The sequence below is a fragment of the Patella vulgata genome, chromosome 8, assembly GCF_932274485.2.
Source record: "Patella vulgata chromosome 8, xgPatVulg1.2, whole genome shotgun sequence".
Classification (NCBI taxonomy): Eukaryota; Metazoa; Mollusca; class Gastropoda; family Patellidae; genus Patella; species Patella vulgata.
The window spans coordinates 16,400,941-16,421,469 of NC_065886.2; the positions used below are offsets into that span (position 1 = coordinate 16,400,941).

The 20,529-nt window shown below is 36.7% G+C and overlaps 1 protein-coding gene across 1 annotated transcript; it reads right to left on the minus strand.

The window, feature by feature from the left end:
* Nucleotides 1–7,311: 7,311 nt before the first annotated feature.
* On the minus strand, nucleotides 7,312–14,347 carry LOC126829713 (serine/threonine-protein kinase OSR1). Its single transcript, XM_050559806.2, has one exon. It carries the CDS (start codon nucleotides 14,243–14,245, stop codon nucleotides 12,653–12,655), a length of 1,593 nt encoding a protein of 530 aa, XP_050415763.1. The 5' UTR covers nucleotides 14,246–14,347; the 3' UTR covers nucleotides 7,312–12,652.
* Nucleotides 14,348–20,529: the final 6,182 nt, after the last annotated feature.

The following is a 20,529-nucleotide window of genomic DNA, read 5'->3' on the forward strand; positions in this document are numbered from 1 at the left end:
TGAGTCAACTATCGTGGTTTATATTCCCCGGTTACACGTGACAAGGAGTAGGGTCGCCTATCCAACCTCGTGGGTTTTCTCTGGGTCCTCCGCTTTCCTCCCACTGCTAAAGACCCCTACGCGCAAGCGAATTGTTGAAATAAAATTGAACCATATGTTAATCCCTAAATGACCTAGTTTGTGTCGAGTAGGCGTGAAACCCTCTCTCTCTCCCCCCCCCCCCCCCAGCTCGTACGCCTATGGTGCTACCCCTACAGAGACAGTTATTCGATAAGTAGCCAGGGAGCCCGATGCTGAATTCTGGGTGAAATCTAAATCAGTGTGTGACTCCCTTGAGAGACTTCAAATTATATCTGAACAAATGTGTAACGAAACTCACTGTACGAAGTCATCTGTATATGCCATTGTGATGAATTTACTTGGATTCGTCATGAAGAAACAGCTGGGTGAACCCACATTCATCACTAGATGGCAATGATTTCCGTGATATGATGGAAATTGCTGCAGTGCTAGACCCACGAATGAAAGAGATGCCTTTCATTCGCAGCGCGGAAGAACTACTATACATTGGTGATGGAAAAAATTGTTTTGATGTCGTGGAAGGCCAAGTTCTTGTGTACAAATTGGCAGTTTACGAAAAAGATCCACTGGCAATTGCTAAAATATTATCTTGCGCATTGATCACGAGTCAACAGAGTTTTCACGTATTTAATAATTGATTAGGAATTATAATAAATTGAATATAAACCGCTTTAAATATATTGAAAATATTCGAATACTATTCGAATACAAATTTCAAGACCCGTCGAATATTCGAATAGTATTCGTGTTAGAATATCCGAACACTACTGACAAGGGGAAACCACGTCGGAAAAAGTTGTTTTTGGACATATTGTGTCATAACTTGGACTGTCACAAACCCGATAAAAATCTCGACTTCGTGCCCACAGTCGCTGACCATGTGCACGCTCGAAAAACCTGTAGTAGCCGCAGTCGGTTTTTGGCACATTTGACAAATTTCCCCAAATAGGGCCCCGCACTAGAAATTTTCCAGGCAATCTGGCAACAAGGCTGCCAAGTGTGGCAATTTTCAATTATTAATCATTTACTAATTGAATGAATGAATTATAGTTATAGTTATTCATGTCCTGCAATGTATTCATATCCTGTAACTGCGGGCCTTCCAAATTGGGCCCCGCATTTTCTACAACAGGCCCTGTCCGGTTAGATCTATTTGATAAGGCCAACTTCAAGTTTGGTCAAAGGTCACGAGATGTAAACAGGGCTAGAGCTAATCCCAACCTTAACCCTAACCCTGGACCTATCCCCAATGCTAAGGTTACCCTAATCTACAATCTCGCCAACAATCACGTGCCCTCAGCGACCTTAACCAAACTTGAGCTGGCCTTATCAAATAGATTCAGTCGGTCCTGGAAGTAGCTAACGGCTGGCAGTTGCTTATTATTTTTTATTATGCAGGTAGCTCCCGCATCGGATATGATTCATTCTGTTGCACGGCCTGTCTAGGCAAATGATTTAGGGTTCAGGTGGGTTGTCTTTCCACAGGCGCAAGAAAATATTTGAAAAACTGACTGTTAATGGTGCTTTCATGAATACATCCTGATAAATTACCAACCCAAGCTTCACTTACCAGTTTATCAAGACTAAAGAGCCCCCAAACTGCACGAGAACATTAAACTCTTTACGAGCCCCCGAGCCTATTCGGGGCCTGGTGATGAGTGCGTCAGTAGCAATACTCTTGCGTTTCTGTCATTTTTGTCCCAGAAATCAAAAGTGTATGTGGTATTATGTTTGATTCAATACGACGACTATCTTAACGTCATGATCGCCATATTAGAACAGTGCATTATTGTTTTCAGAATTATCGTAATTTGTTCGTATCATATTGCATTTTCAAATTGGTAAATTTTTAATGAAACAGTCATTCTCATTTTCCATATCTCTCATTTTCAATTCAACTCTCCAATTTCAATTTTTTGACCCAAAATTAGGGGCGTGGATGTCAAATGCAAGTCCAAGGTAAGGTTGATTTTTGCGCCAGAATCGAGTGTATTTTTGTGCCGCAATGTCTCGGCCGTAGTCGACCCCAAATGAACATCACCAGACTCCTGATGCCTACCATACCCACAGTCTCCTTTTCAATCCACACCTGAAATGATTAATAAAGTCGCTGATGCAGACCAGATTCGTCTGATCAAATGTTAATTACAAGTTACTATGAGCAATTTATGTCCAGTCATCTGCGACATGCAAGTTTTGTACGCCCTATTTCTACGAGTAAACTTATTGGTGTAACGAGCGTATTACTTTGGCATGTACGCCTATGTTCTGGATTATACACACGTGATGTGCGCCTATCTTCTAAATTGTCAAGTTACTGATGTCACGAGTTCACAGTCAGTGTGCCTTGCTTCTATACTCACTCGGCAAACCTCGGCAGATTCCGTTACTCTACATCTAGCTTGATGTAGGGTACTGGAATCTGCTGAGGTTTGCCGAGTGCTTCTGTGTCATTTGCGTCTATCTTCGAGATTATGCCCACGTGTTGTGTCATAAGTGCCTATCTGCTAAATTGCCCAGTCATGTGTTCCTATCTTCTAAATGCCCAGTTACTGGGGACATGTGTGCCTATCTCCTTCATATGTCCACGTGCTGTGTCATGTGCGGCTGCCTTCTATATTATGTCTACTTATTGGTTTCATATTCCCTTTGCTGAAGCGTAATATGACAAAACATTGATTTAATATTAGTCCTACACGGACTTCCCAATAAGGAACTAGACCTGGTGACCTGTACTGGGCATATTCAAATTTAGCAGAGTTTTTACACAAGTCGGAATGTAAAATCAGAATACAAAATGGTGTTTGACAATCGAGACTAAGACTAAATAATAGTTTATACATGTATAATATTTGAAAATTTGAAGCCAGAAAAAAGATCTGCAATTGGCGGATTTAGCTGTTACGCATCTTTAAACAAACAAATCTATATACTTCATTTTTAGTTTATAGAACATATACTCAGATTTATTATTTAAAGGCTCAATATCACTCTTGTTGTAACTGAATAGTATGTCCCAATCTTTATTCTGGTCAACAAATTGTACTATTTTACAATATTCCAATTAATTGATGATACAAATTTCATCTTAACACACCTAATTTAAAAAATTGGAAAAATTCAACTAAATGATTTGAAAAGCCTAACGTAAACCTTTTCAAATGTGACTTGGATTTCAAAATATTTTCGAACCCACTGGACAAGTAAAATAGGATGTAATGGATAATTTACACAACAGGTAGGACACTTAAACATCTAATACTTAGAATAAGGCTATTATTTATTTTCTGGAGCTGTCAAGCCAGCAAGAGTGTTATTGTCCCTTTAACAATTAATTAAAAGCAAAGAAATCAATCAAAATATCAACGGTAGCTAATATCCCAGATGGATTCAGTCGGATTAAACAATGGTACAGTTGGCACTAGCTTTTGGCCAAATCCCATTTATAACGTCTACAGAGGATACCGAGATTTGACATGTTGTCAATTATTCTTCATATCTTTGTAAAAATTCAACGCAAATGAACCATTTTTGGAACTGACATCCCTTTTAGAGATTTGCCTTTCACACTGTAGTTTCCTAATACCATTAAATGACGTTCAGATACTTTAATTTGGAAAAAGTTGTGAAGTAGCATAATGTTTTGTAGTAACCATACTTTATACAACAATTGCGTCATTCGTGAGAACATGGTTATTCCTTTAAGATTCTATGTGTACGTGTGGAACCATTTTAGTTATCAAATTCCAATGTTTTGCTCCTACATTTGCAATAATCACGTAAAGGCAGCTACTGGGTCAGCAAGAGATAGTTTAGCGAATCCTATCAGCTTTGTATCACATTGCACTTCCTGGCTACCAGAATACAGATAAAACACCCGGTGTTTACAATTTGGTTTATCTTCAAGAATCTTCCGTAGGTTGTTTGAAATAACGACACCGTCTTTAGTATGAACTAATCCAACTTCAACCAATTCCTGGGTTACGGCTTCAACTGTGTCCTCTCTCTCAATAAACACAAACCTTATAATGTTCAGCTCCCCTTTCTCGTTCCGTAATCGGAGAACAATAGGTGTTGCTCCTGGTGGGGGTTGGGAAACCCTCTGCCTTATATCTTTATCCTCTGTATATTCTCCAGGGCTACCTGGAATAGTTGCTAAATGTTCTCTGATTACAGCTGATTTTGCTAACTGTTCTCTGGTTACAGCTGATTTTGCTAACTGTTCTCTGGTTACAGCTGATTTTGCTAACTGTTCTCTGGTTACTGGTGGTTTTGCTAACTGTTCTCTGGTTACTGGTGGTTTTGCTAACTGTTCTCTGGTTACTGGTGGTTTTGCTAACTGGTCTCTGGTTACAGCTGGTTTTGCTAACTGGTCTCTGGTTACTGGTGGTTTTTCTAACTGTTCTCTGATTACTGGTGGTTTGACACTCGGCAATTTGTCTAACGGCAACTGGTTCGGTCTTACGTCTACAGATGAACGTCGTCCGCCTGGATGTGGTGCCACAAGTTCTTCTGACGACTTTGGTCTGGCTGGAAGCGACATCTTTTTAACTCTTATTTCAGCATCAGGTTCCATTTTAGGTTGATTGTCCATGGTCCTTAAAACTTAAACTACTCCAGACTATTTTATATCAAGTCCATCCACTCAACACAGGAAATATTTACAAACACATGGACTTAATGGCGGCGCTTGGCAACGATATGTGGGACCATTGTTCACTGTACAGGTATAGCTATTCAATTATGATTGAATATTGCTTAGATCATTCAATAACAGATTCACTATAATACCCTTAATGGTGTTATTATATAACGTTTGGGTGAATGTATGTATAGGCACTTTCTAAAGAAGTATAAATACCATTCACTCCATTAAGAAATAACTGTAGAAACGTATCGAGCAAACAGTAAAAGAAAGAATTTCATGATTTGGTATTTGAAGTTGACAACATATCTATGTAGCTAATAAGTATCTAGGCAATGTCCAGTCAAATTCACGTGTTATTAAAATTCATTGCTATTGTATACGCTTTATCGATATGACCCCTGATAGTATAAGTGCAGGAGTACCGCACGCACCACGCCCAAAACAAAACTGACAAGAAGAGAGAGAGAGAGAGAAATGGGGTTTAACGTCCACTCGACACATTTCTCAGTACAATATTTAAGTCAGGGAGGGAGGGAGAGAGAGAGAGAAAAAGAGAGAGATGGCTAGGTAATTTTGGGACTGACATATGGTTCAATTTTATTTCAGTAATTCGCATAGGGGTTTTCAGCAGTCGTAGGAAACCGGAGTACCAGGAGAAATTCCACGAGGTTGGACAGGTGACCCTATTCCTTATCACGTCAGTTGACTCAATGACAGACCTTATGATACAACCTGCACGCGCTAACCATTCGGCCATCCAACATCCCCTGACAGGACAAACATGCGGACAAGACAAACTACGTAGTCATTACATAAATCAAATATCAAATCAAGTGAATGGTTCCGAAGGGCCAGGCATAAACGTCAACTGCGCTGTACAGTCCCAGGTCTGTAATGATTCATTCAAAATGAATTTTTTTAAAAAAAAATTATGATTTACAAGAAAGACGATAGTCGTCTGCTGAATGGAGATAGTTTGCCAGTTGACTTCATGAGTCAGAACGCCCAAAAAATTTTAACAATAAGGACGTATATTATAGTCGATCATTTAAACTGCATCTATCCATCACGTCATTCGTGCTTGTATTACCGGATCCGTATTACCCTGAAACTGTTTGCCCAACATTTTGGCCACAGAAGTTAAATAAAAAGTGCCAGCTGGTTCGAGTTCGAAAAACAAAATTTCTTTCATTATTGGGGCTAATATCCTACTGTTTTTCATTTCCGAAGACCTTAAACCCCATTTCAATTCGTAACTTTATTTTTAAACCACAGGCACTCGAAGGGATTAAAATAAAACTTCTTACTAAATGAAATGAAATGAAATGGGGTTTAACGTCCTACTCCTAAACTGGGCTAATGAAAACGGGCATACGCCATACAGTGTGCGATGAGGAAAATTTTGCCCGGGCAGTGGCACTACAGCCTACTTTTATATCAAATTCCAAGGGATCTTTTACGGGCACACCAATGTGTACATGGGACTTTGGTATTTCGTCGCAACCACACGACTAGACAGCTGTCCTTGTCAGGCTCTCCGTCCTGCATCACTGACAAGGGGAAACCACGCCAGAAAATCTGCATGAACTTTCTCGGCCAATGCAGGGATCGAACACCCGACCTCCAGGCTAGCGAGCCAGCGTCTTACCCACTTAGCCACCGTGATCCCAAACTTCTTACTAAATATTATAGTCAAGCAGTAGTAAGAAGTTTCTTTTAACCCCTTCAAGTACCTGTGAAATGAAATGAAATGGGGTTTAAAGTCCTACTGTTTTGCTCCGAACTGGGCTTCAAGTACCTGTGTTTTGAACCCTGAAGAGCATAGGCATATTCGATGGTTGGTCATGAGTTACAGATTTCCTTATTTCCGAACATAGGTTTTTGGGGAAAATAAAAAGGCTTCCAACCCTCCTAATGTTAATGGATCTAACTATGGGTAGACGGATTGTTGTACAAAGGTGACAGCAATATACTCTTTTTATGTGTATCTACAATAAACAGTGGTGCGCAGAGTGGACAATGGTGGCCCCGGGCATCCATTTCAGTTGGGCTTTCAATCCAAAAGTTAAAGTATAATTAATATTTTAGAAATTCAAAATTACCTCTGATAACTTAAGTGCACAAGCTGTCTTACTTGATTTGATTAAAAAGTTAATTCCATATATTAACATTATTTAAAATGCCCTCCTGTTTCACACATTTCTCAGTACAATATTTAAGTCAGGAAGGAAGGGGGAGAGAGAGAGAGGGAGAAAAAGAGACAGAGAGATGGCTAGGTCATTTCGGGACTAAGACATGGTTCAATTTTATTTCAATAATTCGCTTGCACATAGGGGTCTTTAGCAGTGAGAGGAAACCAGAGTGCCCGGAGAAAACCCACAAGGTTGGACAGGCGACCCTACTCCTTGTCACGTACAACAGGGGAATCGAAACCACGCCAGTTGACTCAATGACAGACCTTATGATACAGCGTGCACCTGCTAACCATTCACCATCCAACCATCCGGCTAAGGAGGGGGCTGGGTTTCCAATCCCAAAGCATCTGTCCGCCCACTGACAATAAAAACAACAATGGTGTAGTGTCTGCTTAACAAACCTTTATATAAGTTTATAAGGTACCGGATTACAATACAACAATCTTATTAAATACAAAACAAATTCATCATTCTTAATAAAAAATCAAATTTACTCAATAACATGTCATCTTTAATTATGATATTACACAGGCCACATTTATACTGAATACCATTACAGTAATTGTATTCCATAGAACTGTTTACTCTATCTCCAGTTCAATTACTAAATTTTGATCAAGTAATGATATTCCATAAAATTGGGTACTGTGTGTCTCAGATCAATTACTAAATGTTGCTCAAGTAATTGTATTCCATAAAATTGTGTCCTGTGTATTTCCATTACTATGTCATTGGAACATTTTCAATACAATTAATTAGTAGATTATCTCTCCATGTTAATCCTGGGAAGTTCAGATAACTGTTTATTGTACGTATATACTCATAGTATTGGTGTTCCTGTATAATGCCCTTTACCCATATGGGTCTATAAAACAGAATTCTTTGTTATCAAATTAAAGAGACTATTACATTTTATACTTTAATTAAAACTAATTTGTCTAATCATCCTGATATACTTTTTATGTATTTGTCGATTTAACATCTGTCATGATTGTAAGGATATAAGAATATGACGTCATTAGTTCTGGTAATCAACAAAACACCACATACAGGGGGAAATAACTTTTAAAAATACAATACGTTTTTACCATTTTAACACAAAACAAAACAACCATTTCAGAATTATTTAACAAGATTAGATTTGTGCTAATCAGTTTTCTTATATAGATTCTATCCTTCTTAATAAAACATATAAAATATATGCTGGTATGGCACCAACTATTCATTGAAAATAGTAAATATTTTTTCTAAAACTAAATATCTTGTCCATTTAGTTTTGCTTTAAAAGCAATTTGAAGCATGCCAGTTTTATTTTATTTGATAAATATCACTAAATATTTGAGCAGCCTAGCCATCCCATTTTTATTAAAGGATGTTATATCTCCATAAATCAATTACTCACTATAACCTATATACATGTACAGATATTTTCAATGCCAGCAGGACATTGTCTGGCTCAAATACCAGGCCCCTCATTAACCATAATACGAAATCAAATATCTTACAAAACCTTTCCTGTTACATATAATATATAGTATGGTTTACATTTTAAAACACATAACAAATATATCTCTATTTTAGACACCAATTAATATCAGAACAAAATTATTTCGCTACTCTTTAGGCCAAACAAGCTTTAATTCTTTGGGAACAACTTTTCAAATTTTGCTTCCTTATTTTTCCAAGGAAAAGAAAAATCTATAACCAAAAATACACTTGGCTTCAAATTTTAAACTTTTCAAAAATTACCCCCCACCACACTAACACCCCCCCCCCCCCCCAAACATAATTCATATGAGGCTATTCATCAAGATTATACAGAATTAAAAATCAAACTAGTGTTGCCTTAGCGCTAAATATGAAGAAAATAAACCCTGTTCATTGCAGATGTTAATGACCTGTGTGAGTGGATAGATTGTAATATTTTCTCTATCTGTAACATTGTGTTACTTCATACTTTTATCACTTAAAGATATCTTCTCTTGATATTCATGGTCTTACTTGCATAACCATGGATTGGAAAGAAATCCTAGCCCTTTAACCACATGTTGTGTTTGTCAAAGGTCACAGCTAGTTGTTGAACACAGGAACAGATAGACCATGAGGCTAGATGAAGGTGACAACCATATACTGCACCATAGCCTCATGGTCTATCTGTCCCTGTGTTCAACAACTAGCTGTGACCTTTGACAAACACAACATGTGGTTAAAGGGCAAGGATTTCTTTCCTATTTTTAGTGAGCTTTCAGTCTTTAATTTTATTTTTCAGATGTAAAAAATAATAATTTCATGTTACACTCGAAGACTAATTGACGTCAAGGGAGCATATTGTTAAATGACAAAATGTGCAATGCACAATATGTTATTGTTCGAGATAAAACTATTTGAATTAAAAGAAAAACCCAAAAAACAAAAAAAAAATTTTGTTTATAAAAAAACACATTTGATGTTTGAGTTTGGGAGCACACCCTGTCATGACAGCTTATACATCCTTCAATCAACCCAACAATTAAAGGCTGTAGGAGACAGACTGTCTACCAATCTACTACCCTGTTTGCTATAAATAGGTAAAGGATGAAATAATTGGTACATGATAAACAATTACCATGATGAACATCATATTACAATTATATCATAAACTTCAACATAATACAACACATTACACTACATTACAATACTGTTTATATATTATAAAACAATTAGTTGATTCTTTCAAGTCCTGGTACCATCTGAAACCTGGCCCAGAGGTATTAAAGCATTCTCAGACTTTAGATAAGAATTTACTCAAAATATACATTTGTTGTTTTAATGTATCAAATACATCAATAAGAAACTATATGCAAAGTTGTGTGTATCTGGATCAAAGATATTTCTCATGAACAGTGATTGAAAGTTGAGTTAATTCTTAACTTAAGTCTGAGAATGCTTTGTGAACTTGGGGCCTGGGACCTTATTCATGAACTAAACTTGAACTAAAATATTTTAAGAATACTGATAGCCCATTGGTGGAGCACTAAAATCATAGCTTGAATTTTGGATCTTGATTATTAATGAAATGGCTACATTCTTAAAATATTTTATTTTAAGATTTCTTATTATGTAACTAGAAAGGAAATAAATTTAGATTTAATACCGGACAGGCCCTATACCAGTAAGTTCTCATCTTGATCAAAGCTCCTGGATTTTTTTTCTTGTTCAAATAATAAAACTTATTCTGTAGTACAAGAGAAATTACTTTAATATCATTAAGATAATAAATGGCAAAATGACAAAATATTAGGCCGAGTCTATTTATTGTATGATTATATAAATAACAAATCTAGGTCACATAAATATTTTGGTTATGATGATATTTGATGATACAAATTTCAAAGTCGCTAATCAGATAAAATCAAGTTCTATAACAAATATTGAAATATATACGACGTTTCCACCACAGAGGTATTTAAACCTAACAACAATTGGTTAGTTCATACATGTATTAGCACCTTTAACCTCTGTAGCTAAAACATCAGTCTACCTCTACAACAAACCACATCTGACAATTAAAACTTCTTTTGAGAATGATTCAACCAGTCAACCTACATAACATATCCAGGAAATTATTATAAACAAATAAAATGCAACATGAAAGGAAAGAACATACTGCATGGTGTCAAGGAAATTAAGAATTCTTTTTTTTAAAAAATTATTTTAAAAATAAAACATATTTTTCCTCGACTCAAAAGTATTGAAGACTATGTGTGATTTATTTAAGACTTAACACATCATATCTAAATTCAACAAATTTTATTTCCTTAATCCCATATCTCACATTTTAGTTTATCTAAGCAATAAACTGAACATGTTAATCTAAACCAAACAGACCCACTGACAAATACAATTTATACAGCACAGTGACAGATGACTTGCTCAAAGAGTTATTATAACAATGAAACCATAATATATTTTTTAGTCAGTCAAGTATACACAAGTAAAATATTACATTCCATTTGGGTAGTTTTTCTATATTCATGTAACCTTCAGGCTTACTGTTGGTATATTTAATATAAAAAGTTCATGTTCTATTGTCCATTGGTTTGGTATATAAATATATTGTTGGTCGACCTAATTATTAACATACATCCAGTTTATTACTAGGGTGACACTTGTGTTGATGGTATCATGGTTGTGATTTAATGGCTTGGCATGCACCCATAATAGGTTGGTTTGAATTAAAGGGATGGTTTGTAGTATGATTGTTGGAACTTAAAGTGAAAATGCCATGCTTTCAATGGAGTGGAATGGGGATTATTGTCTTGTCAATTCAATACTTTATGAGACAAAAATATAGTGATCATGATTTCTATGGTTACATTCCCTTGACTGCGATGTTTGCGCCTACTCCTTGTTGATTTCTAACTGTCATGGGTTATTTTACACACATATCAGTGTGTAAACGAACAGGCACACTAGACCCTGCTGTCACCAACCTTGCTATCTGAAGGCCAGGTTTTGAACCAGGGAAATTATAGTCGGGAGTCCAATGCAGTCCATTGCCCTGCTACCATGCCTCCTACTTTCTATTAAAGTAGCGTGCTATAGGTGAAAGAGACTTACCCAAATCACAACTGCTGCCTTTTGGTAGAAACATTGTCCGTAACATATTACTACCCATGATAGGATTAAGTTCAACTCAGGACTAACATATGGTACAAAGACACGTATGCAACCATTCATGCACATGATATGATTAGCTGTTTTGGACGTGTAGTAAGGATTTTGTCACTTGAAAGAGAACTTTAAAGGGTCTAACTAGGCCTTTTTGATTTAATTTGTTCTACATCTAGGATCATCTAAACTGTAACAGTATTGGAAGTAGCCCCAGAAAATAGAATCATTTGTTAATATAGACAGCCTATTGGTACTTAATATAATAAATCAATTAAGCCTGGCATTCACAATACTTTGAAGGAGTCAAACCTCTTTGATTTGGTTCCAAATAAAGTAACAGTAATGGATTGTGTTGATCTGATGTGTAATTCTAATTAATCATGTGACAAAATCTAAATGATTAAATTTTTGTTCGAAAGACTATCTGCGGATCTAAAATTCTAAAATGTACACAGCTACCAACTTCATTAAACTATTAAATTTAATTAAACCCATCACTTTTATTTTTCTTTACCCAAATTAAAGAAATGGGGTTAACATCCTACTGTTCCCAAATCAAAGAGGTCAGGTCATTTGCAATTTTACTAAGTTATATATACATGTACCATATACTATATATAATTTATACCTTAGGGCCTTGTGTATATAAATATAAATCATACAAATATTTTCAAAGTTTGTATTTGCAGTTGGATAAAAATTTGTGTACACAAGACCCTACAATAAATTATTTTGTAAGTATTTTTTTTCAGGAAAGTAGTGACATTACAAGTCTAAATATGCTCATTACATTCAACATCTTTTATACCATACACAATATAATAATGTTATAATATCGAGCAAAATATTCCTGCAATTAAAAACAATATTTCTAACAAATACATGTAATAACTAATTCTTTCTCTGTCATTTTAACAAATACAAATGTACATGTAATTCTTTCTCGGTGATTCTAACAAATACATGTAATTCTTTCTCTGTGGATCAATGTTTCTATGCCACATAAACTATGCTTATTTTGAAATAAATTTTATATTACTTTAGTCTGCCTGCTACAACTGTAAGATGTTTGAAGCTAACTGGGTGAAATTTTATCATCATTAAATGAAAGCTGGGCGAAACCTATTAGAGCCTTGTCACATGGTACCTCGTTCACGTCACAACCAGAATTTAAACCAAAAGTTTTCGTTCGCTCCTTGCCGTCCAAAATCTTCTGTAAGTTAGCAGCAACCACCACCAAATCTTTACCATTAACTAAACCAGCTTCCACTAATTCTCGTGACACGCTATCAGCCGTATCTTGGCCATGAGTAAAATCAAACTTGATGTCATTCAACTCCTTCTTCTCATTCCGTAATCTCAAGACAAGGTTTATAGATCCAGTCTGACTTGTAGCAGCTTTCTCCGCTTCTTCTTTTGCAGGTGGATCATCTGCCGGCACACTGCTTGCTGGTGCTTGATCATTTGCAGGAACAGGACTGGCCACTGGCGGTTGCTCTGATGATGGTGGATTACCATCTATTGGGATGTTTTCTGAGCTAGGCAATGACAATTCTTCAGCTGTTGGTTTGAGTCTCGGTGACCGCTCCGACGTCACTGCCAGTTTTCCTTCTTCTGAATTTTCATCAAGTTCGTCATCTGACCACTCCCAACCACCATCTCTAGTTTTATGAAGACGTCCACTTGAACCGGGAACTCTCTTCACTTTCTGTGATTTTAATGGCATGCCGTCTGACAGAAGAGTTTTGTAGATATAGTTTTTATCTTTGGCCTTTTTGAAGAATTCATTTTTCAAAAGTTGCTTGGCAGTTGGTCTCTTGTCAGGTTCTTTCCTCAAACATTCAGATAACATTTTCCTAAATACTTTACTGTATGATTTGTACTGATCCCTTTCGTCTGCTCCGGAATCTAGGGTCGGGGGCTCATTCTGTAAGGTCAGCATAAGGACCTTCATAGGTGGATACTTATGATAGGGAGCAGTACCTGTCGCCAGTTCTATTGCCGTTATTCCTAATGACCAAATATCAGCTTTAAAGTCATATCCAGAAACTTGTTCCATAACTTCCGGTGCCATCCAACATGGTGTTCCGACAAAAGTATGGCGGACGGAATCCCTTGTTATATCTTTACCAGTGGCCAACCATGCGCTGACACCAAAATCAGCGATATATACAGATCCCTCCTCTCCAAGTAAAATATTTCCTGCTTTAATATCTCTGTGAATTTGACCATTGCTATGAAAATACTCCAATCCCTTGAGGACTTCTTTTAAAATTGTGGCAATACTGACTTCATCGAGAACACCATTTTTATTGTTGCCAGATCTCATGCGGTTTTTGATGATATCCAGCATGGACCCTCCGCTACATAATTTCATAATCACCCATAACTCCTCCTTCACTACAAAAGATGTATGATAGCCCACAACGTTTTCATGTTTACACTGGCTCATAGCTTGTATTTCTTTCAGCAATTCTTCCACTGTGGTATTACATTTCTCAAGGTTAATCCGTTTTATAGCACACTTTTCGTTTCTGGGTTTGCATGTCGCAGCCTGGACAACAGCCGTTGCCCCAGCTCCCAGCACATTATGCAGTTCATAATCATCTTTGTTATTAGACCATGGCTGAACAGTGGAAGCCGCTGCCGTCGCCTGACTGTCAGCCATATTTCTGTGGGTTTCTGTGCCAATCTAAGAAATGTTAATTGTATTGTGTACTCCACTTGTAACAACCACAGCGACCTCGATTTTCTGTCGAATTGCTGAATTAACCGGAAACCACTGTTATACGGATTGACCAATGAATTACAGAACGTGTTTCAGTCATAGGCGGATCCTGGCAGAAAAAACCGGATACAAAAACAAAAGAAAAATTGAAAAAAAGAAAAAAAGAAAAAAAAAGAAAAAGAAGCTTTTCACTAAATTATTTGTTTCATAACGAGAGAAAGCTAGTTTTGATAAGAATTAGCTGCTGTGTAAGAATGAACAATAAATGGGATAAAACTGCATCGATATTTAACTCACTGGTATAACTTATGAGAGAGAGAGAGAGAGAGAGAAGAGAGAGAGAGAGAGAGAGAGATGGGTTTAATGTCCACTCGACACAAACTAGGTCATTTCGGGACTAACATATGGTTCAATTTTATTTCCATTATTCGCTTGCGCGTAGGGGTCTTTAGCAGTGGGAGGATATATATTACTTATGAAAAATATATGCAAACTTTGTGAATAGGCCAACGATTTTCTATACAAACACGGGTTGTAGAGGTGATACGGGGTGATTTAAACTATAGATATTATAATGGATGTAGGTCTATTATATTAATGGTTTAATGTCTCTGTGTGGTTTGCCTTGTCAACATGGTGCAGGATGCGGAGGAGGCGGGGGGGGGGGCTTGGCAAGGGCAGTCTAGTCCTTCGGATGGTTACAAAAAAAACCCCAAGGTCTGGCGTACTTATTGGCGTGCACGAAAAAGATTCCTTGACAGTTCAAATTCGAAATAAGAGTAGGTCGTCGCGCCGCTGTTCGGAAAAAAATGTTCCCCACAGCACACTGTGTGGCATTTGCGAGTCTTTGTTAACCCAGAACCCCATATATTTCATTCCATAATCATAAATTAATGTCTCGTCAACAGAATTCGCTGGCCATTTAGAGAAAAGCGCATGGTCTTTTTTTCTATAGGTTACGTACGTGTGCAATGCGAGGTTGAACAGTGACGTCTTCGATTTTTTACGTGCATGCCGATGTACACGCCACGGATGGACCTGTTTTTCGTCTCATACGAACGACTAGACACGCCTTCCTTGTCTCGTTCGCAGTGCAGCAACCCCAAAGGTTCTTCTCGGTCCATGCCGGGATTCAAAACCGGAATATTCCAGTCGAGAGGCAAGTGACTCAAGTTCTCAGATTGCTCGCTTGAAAGTACCCATATGTAACTCGATATAGCTACAGTATACAAGCACAATTAAAGTTTATGTGAATCTGAAAGGAATAAAGTTTAGCAGATATTTTTAGACAAACGTGCGGGTGCAATTGTTTCTATGACCAAGTGTGCAATACTAGGGGGGATAATTTTGCCTGGGCAGTTGCGTTTCCACTTTCTCTTTGTTTAATTCCAATTGTCAATGATTCTTTTACATGAGAGCACACATAAATGTATACGAACCTGGAATAACATTCTATACAGTCGGCTACAAAGAGGGGCGAGAGGAGGGTGGGGTGGGGCGGATGGTTAGCGCGTGCGCGTTGTGTCATAAGGTCTGTCATTGAGTCAGCTCAACTGGCGTGGTTTCGATTCCCCAGTTGTACTAGATTAGAAACCCCATCTCTCAACCATTAGGCATGAATATAAAACCACGGACACCAGTGTGTACCTAAACTGCGTTGATATAAAATCCAGTACAACAATATAAGGAACTGCAAGTTTAATGATTCGACTCAAAATTAAAAGCCACTAAATTTAAAGGAGCAAAACCTCTAACTCAGTATTTTTAAATAAAATTCGAAAATAAAAACACAAATTAGAATTCAATATTGGTCCATTTCAATCCATATTGTTACAATTATTTTGTAACGAACAAAGAAAAACATAGGCCTACCGGCATCCTCTAAGACAAACGCGGAAGTAAATAAAAATGGTTGATCCACAGACGACAAAATAGTAAAAATAACAAAAAAAACGTAGAATGGGCGCCATTTGTAATAAACAAAGGCAAACGTATCCTACAAGAAATTGCGAAAATAATGAGTAATGGCTGATTCACAAACGACAAAATAATAATTAAAAAACGTGTAGAATGCAGTAAGCAGACGCAATCGACTGTCGTTCAATTTGATTAGAAATTACAATATTTAAAAACAAAAAAAACAAAATTGAATATAATTCATTTTATATATCTTCATCCATATTACATTAATATGTGCTTTTAGACACATTTCCAATTTCCATACATATTAAAGTTTCTAAGAATAGAGCCACACCTCCTCTAACGATGTATTTTTTACAACTCTCAGAGCGACCACAGAGTGTCACAATGGTACACCTTTTGCTAAAACTACGGCGAGAATTTAGATGAGCATACACAATAAATTCCAACTTTTATTAGGCATCCATACTTACAGAAAATAAATATTTCACTTAGATACTCATAATCAAACATTCACCAAGAAAAGATAATTATGTAGAGTACTTAAATTTATATAATTTCTCTTTTGTTTTTTTTTTTGTTTTTTTAAAAAAAGGACGAGAAACTCCCCAAATTATCAAAAATTCGTTAAATGACTCCCCCCCCCCCACACACACAAAAGAAACAAACAAAAAATCAAAATTCTAATCTGACTCTATAAATATCTCGGGAAGGGATTGTTGTACATGGACGGGCTATACGGACAATGGCCGCTCGGTAAAAAATGGGGCGTTGGGATAGATAAAAATAGTGCCGAAAATCAGTTACCGGTAATGGGCCGACTCTGCAGGGTAAGGATGCGCTTGTCAGATCTGTCACCAAAAATTTAACTTTAAATCGAAAATTATTACCGACAGGTGAAGACGGGCGAATTAAAAAATAAACACCCCAAAGCCTTCCACCAAAATAAAACAAGTCCCCTCCCCCCCACCCTTTTTCCCAAATAAAATGACTATTTCCCTACTTGAGGGAACTATTTTACCTCATTGGTAAACTCAAACCCATTTTCTTTTTTGTGAGTATGGCGGTGGTGGTGGGGTGGTCTGTGTGACATTTTTACCTTACATCGGATTAATAATACGGTGATAAGATTTACGATTGACCAACTTCCACCAATTTTTATAACCCCCTACATGCAGGCGACCTGTATTACCGATGGCGATATACAGTGACTTATTTATATATGTTGAATAGTTTATACATATATACCTATTTTAAGATTTTTATTGTTGATGTTTGTTACTGATAAACATGTCAGAAGTTGTTTACTGTCAATACGCATATATTAGGAGATGTGAATTAAAGATATTAGAAGATATTTATTGTCGATAAACATATTTGAAGATACGTGTATTAGATCCTACGATTTCTCGAGCAAAGCCAAAGTTTTCAAAGACTTATGAAAATACGGTGTACATGCCAACGTGTACACGGGACCTTCGTTTCTTTGCCCATCCGAAAGACAAGACGTACCGTCACTAATGAAGGGGCCTCAATCCAAGACTAAATTGTATGGGTAGGTTAACGGGCAAATAAAGCATGCGTCAACATGAATTGGAGAGGAAGAATTATTTAAAATTATAACAAAATCTTTGGACGGGGCCATTCTTGAGATGTTTGCAATTGTGCTTGTTTCACTTGTTTTATTTTGGTGGAAGGCTTTGGGGTGTTTATTTTTTAATTCGCCCGTCTTCACCTGTCGGTAATAATTTTCGATTTAAAGTTAAATTTTTGGTGACAGATCTGACAAGCGCATCCTTACCCTGCAGAGTCGGCCCATTACCGGTAACTGATTTTCGGCACTATTTTTATCTATCCCAACGCCCCATTTTTTACCGAGCGGCCATTGTCCGTATAGCCCGTCCATGTACAACAATCCCTTCCCGAGATATTTATAGAGTCAGATTAGAATTTTGATTTTTTGTTTGTTTCTTTTGTGTGTGTGTGTGTGTGTGTGGGGGGGGAGTCATTTAACGAATTTTTGATAATTTGGGGAGTTTCTCGTCCTTTTTTTAAAACAACAAAAAAAAAAACAAAAGAGAAATTATATAAATTTAAGTACTCTACATAATTATCTTTTCTTGGTGAATGTTTGATTATGAGTATCTAAGTGAAATATTTATTTTCTGTAAGTATGGATGCCTAATAAAAGTTGGTGACCAATGAAATTAACCTGGTAAACGTTTGAATTTTGAGATTAACCTTAAATTAACCTTAATAGTGATTTATAGTTACGTAGTCAATCCGCAATTTTCAAAAAGTGACGTGCTGACATTTTTCTGTTAGAGTTACTTCCTCTTAGGATATACACTGATTTGTAAACAAAACAAATTGTCCGTTGTATTAATCATTTTAATGACATTGGTCGTAATACTATTTCTAATAAGTAATGGCAGATGACCATTTAGTAGGGCTACTAATAGAGTAAATCGTAGGTATTTTAAAGGATCTACTAAACCTCTAATTCAATAATATGTAACAGACATTGCCTGAGTAGAGCGAAGCTGATTGTTGTCAAATATAAAACCTTCACCATTTAGTAGGGCTACTAATAGAGTAAATCGTAGGTATTTTAAAGGATCTACTAAACTCTAATTCAATAATATGTAACAGACATTGCCTGAGTAGAGCGAAGCTGATTATTGTCAAATATAAAACCTTCATAATTAATTTTCTCAAGTGATACAAAAAATGTTAAATAATTTAGTTTTTCCAAATTTATTTTTATTTAATAGATCTAAATTGTATACATTAATTTTGTTTTTAAAAAAAGAAAAAAAAAGTGTGAGAATTATTTTCATTGACCTCAAAAATATGTGACGTCATTGATTAGACGCGTCATAGAAATAGTTCCATGAGGCGCGTTATCTCGCTGGCCGAGAAAGTTCATCAGGATTTTCCGACGTGGTTTCTCCTTGTCAGTGGTGCAGAACGGAGGGCCTGACAAGGACAGCTGTCTAGTCCTTCGGATGATACGAAAAACCGAGGCCCCGTGTATATATTGGAATGCACGTAAAAGATCCCCTGGCAGTTGGAATTCGATATAAGAGTAGGCCGTAGTGCCGCTGTCCGGGCAAAATTTCCCTCATAGCACACTGTATGGCGTATGCCCGTCTTCATTAGCCCAGGTTAGGAGCAGAACAGTAGGACGTTAAACTCCATTTCATTTCATTTCATTTCATAAGCATCACAATCATATACAGTTAGCCATGGCCTGTTGCAGGTTATTATGAAATTGAGAAGGTGACAAAAATGAAATGAAATGAAATGGGGTTTAACGTCCTACTGTTCTGCTCCTTTACTGGGCTAATGAAGACGGGCATACGCCATACAGTGTGCTATGAGGGAAATTTTCAGAAGGGCTCAGGTTCAATTACTGCTTGATTGAAGCCCAGCTCTCATTTGTCATTAAGGTGGATTCTGTGGGATTGACAAGGAAAGTGTGACTAATCCTTCCAGTGAGATAAAAACATAGGTCCACCAATGAACATATTAGCAGTGGAATTTAAAGAAGAGTAGGTTGAAATGCGAATGTCCAGGTGAAATTTATCACATGTTGGTCCCAAAATGACCAAAGTATTGTTTTGATAAGACCTTGAACCCAATTCCATGACTGTACTTTTTGTTTTTGCAGACTGTGGCCAGAACAAGGGAGGAATATAAAGAATTCCATACAAAGATGGTTGACAACATAAGTGTAATGTCACTGACTGTTGCAGAGATAGAAGAGGTTGAGAACGATGCAAGTGATATAGATTTACAATGTAGTGATTTTACCGATCAGTTTTCCTGTGATGAAAGTCGTGTGATTGAAGATGAAGAGGATGTTGTTGAACTAGACGTAATCCACAGCGAGGACATTATCAACACGGCTTCATCACTTTTAAAATCAAAACCAATAACAGAGACGAAAAATAACATAGTAAAAACAACTAAAACTGATAACAATGATAGATTGACATGCAATCTGTGTGGAAAAGTTTTCAAAACAAAAAGATATCTAAAAGAACATGTAAAGACTCATGTCAGTGGAAAAAATTATAAGTGTTCTGAATGCAACCATATTTTCTCTTGTAAGCGTTACCTTGATGCACATCTGAAGACTCATGAGAAGAAAACGAGAATTAACTGTCCAGATTGTAATAAATCTTTTAAAGAGAAACGATATTTATATAGTCACCTTCAAGGTCATAGCTCAAAATTTGTGTGTCCCGAGTGCAATTCAGAGTTTACCCAAAAACGTTATTTAAAGGTTCATTTGTTAC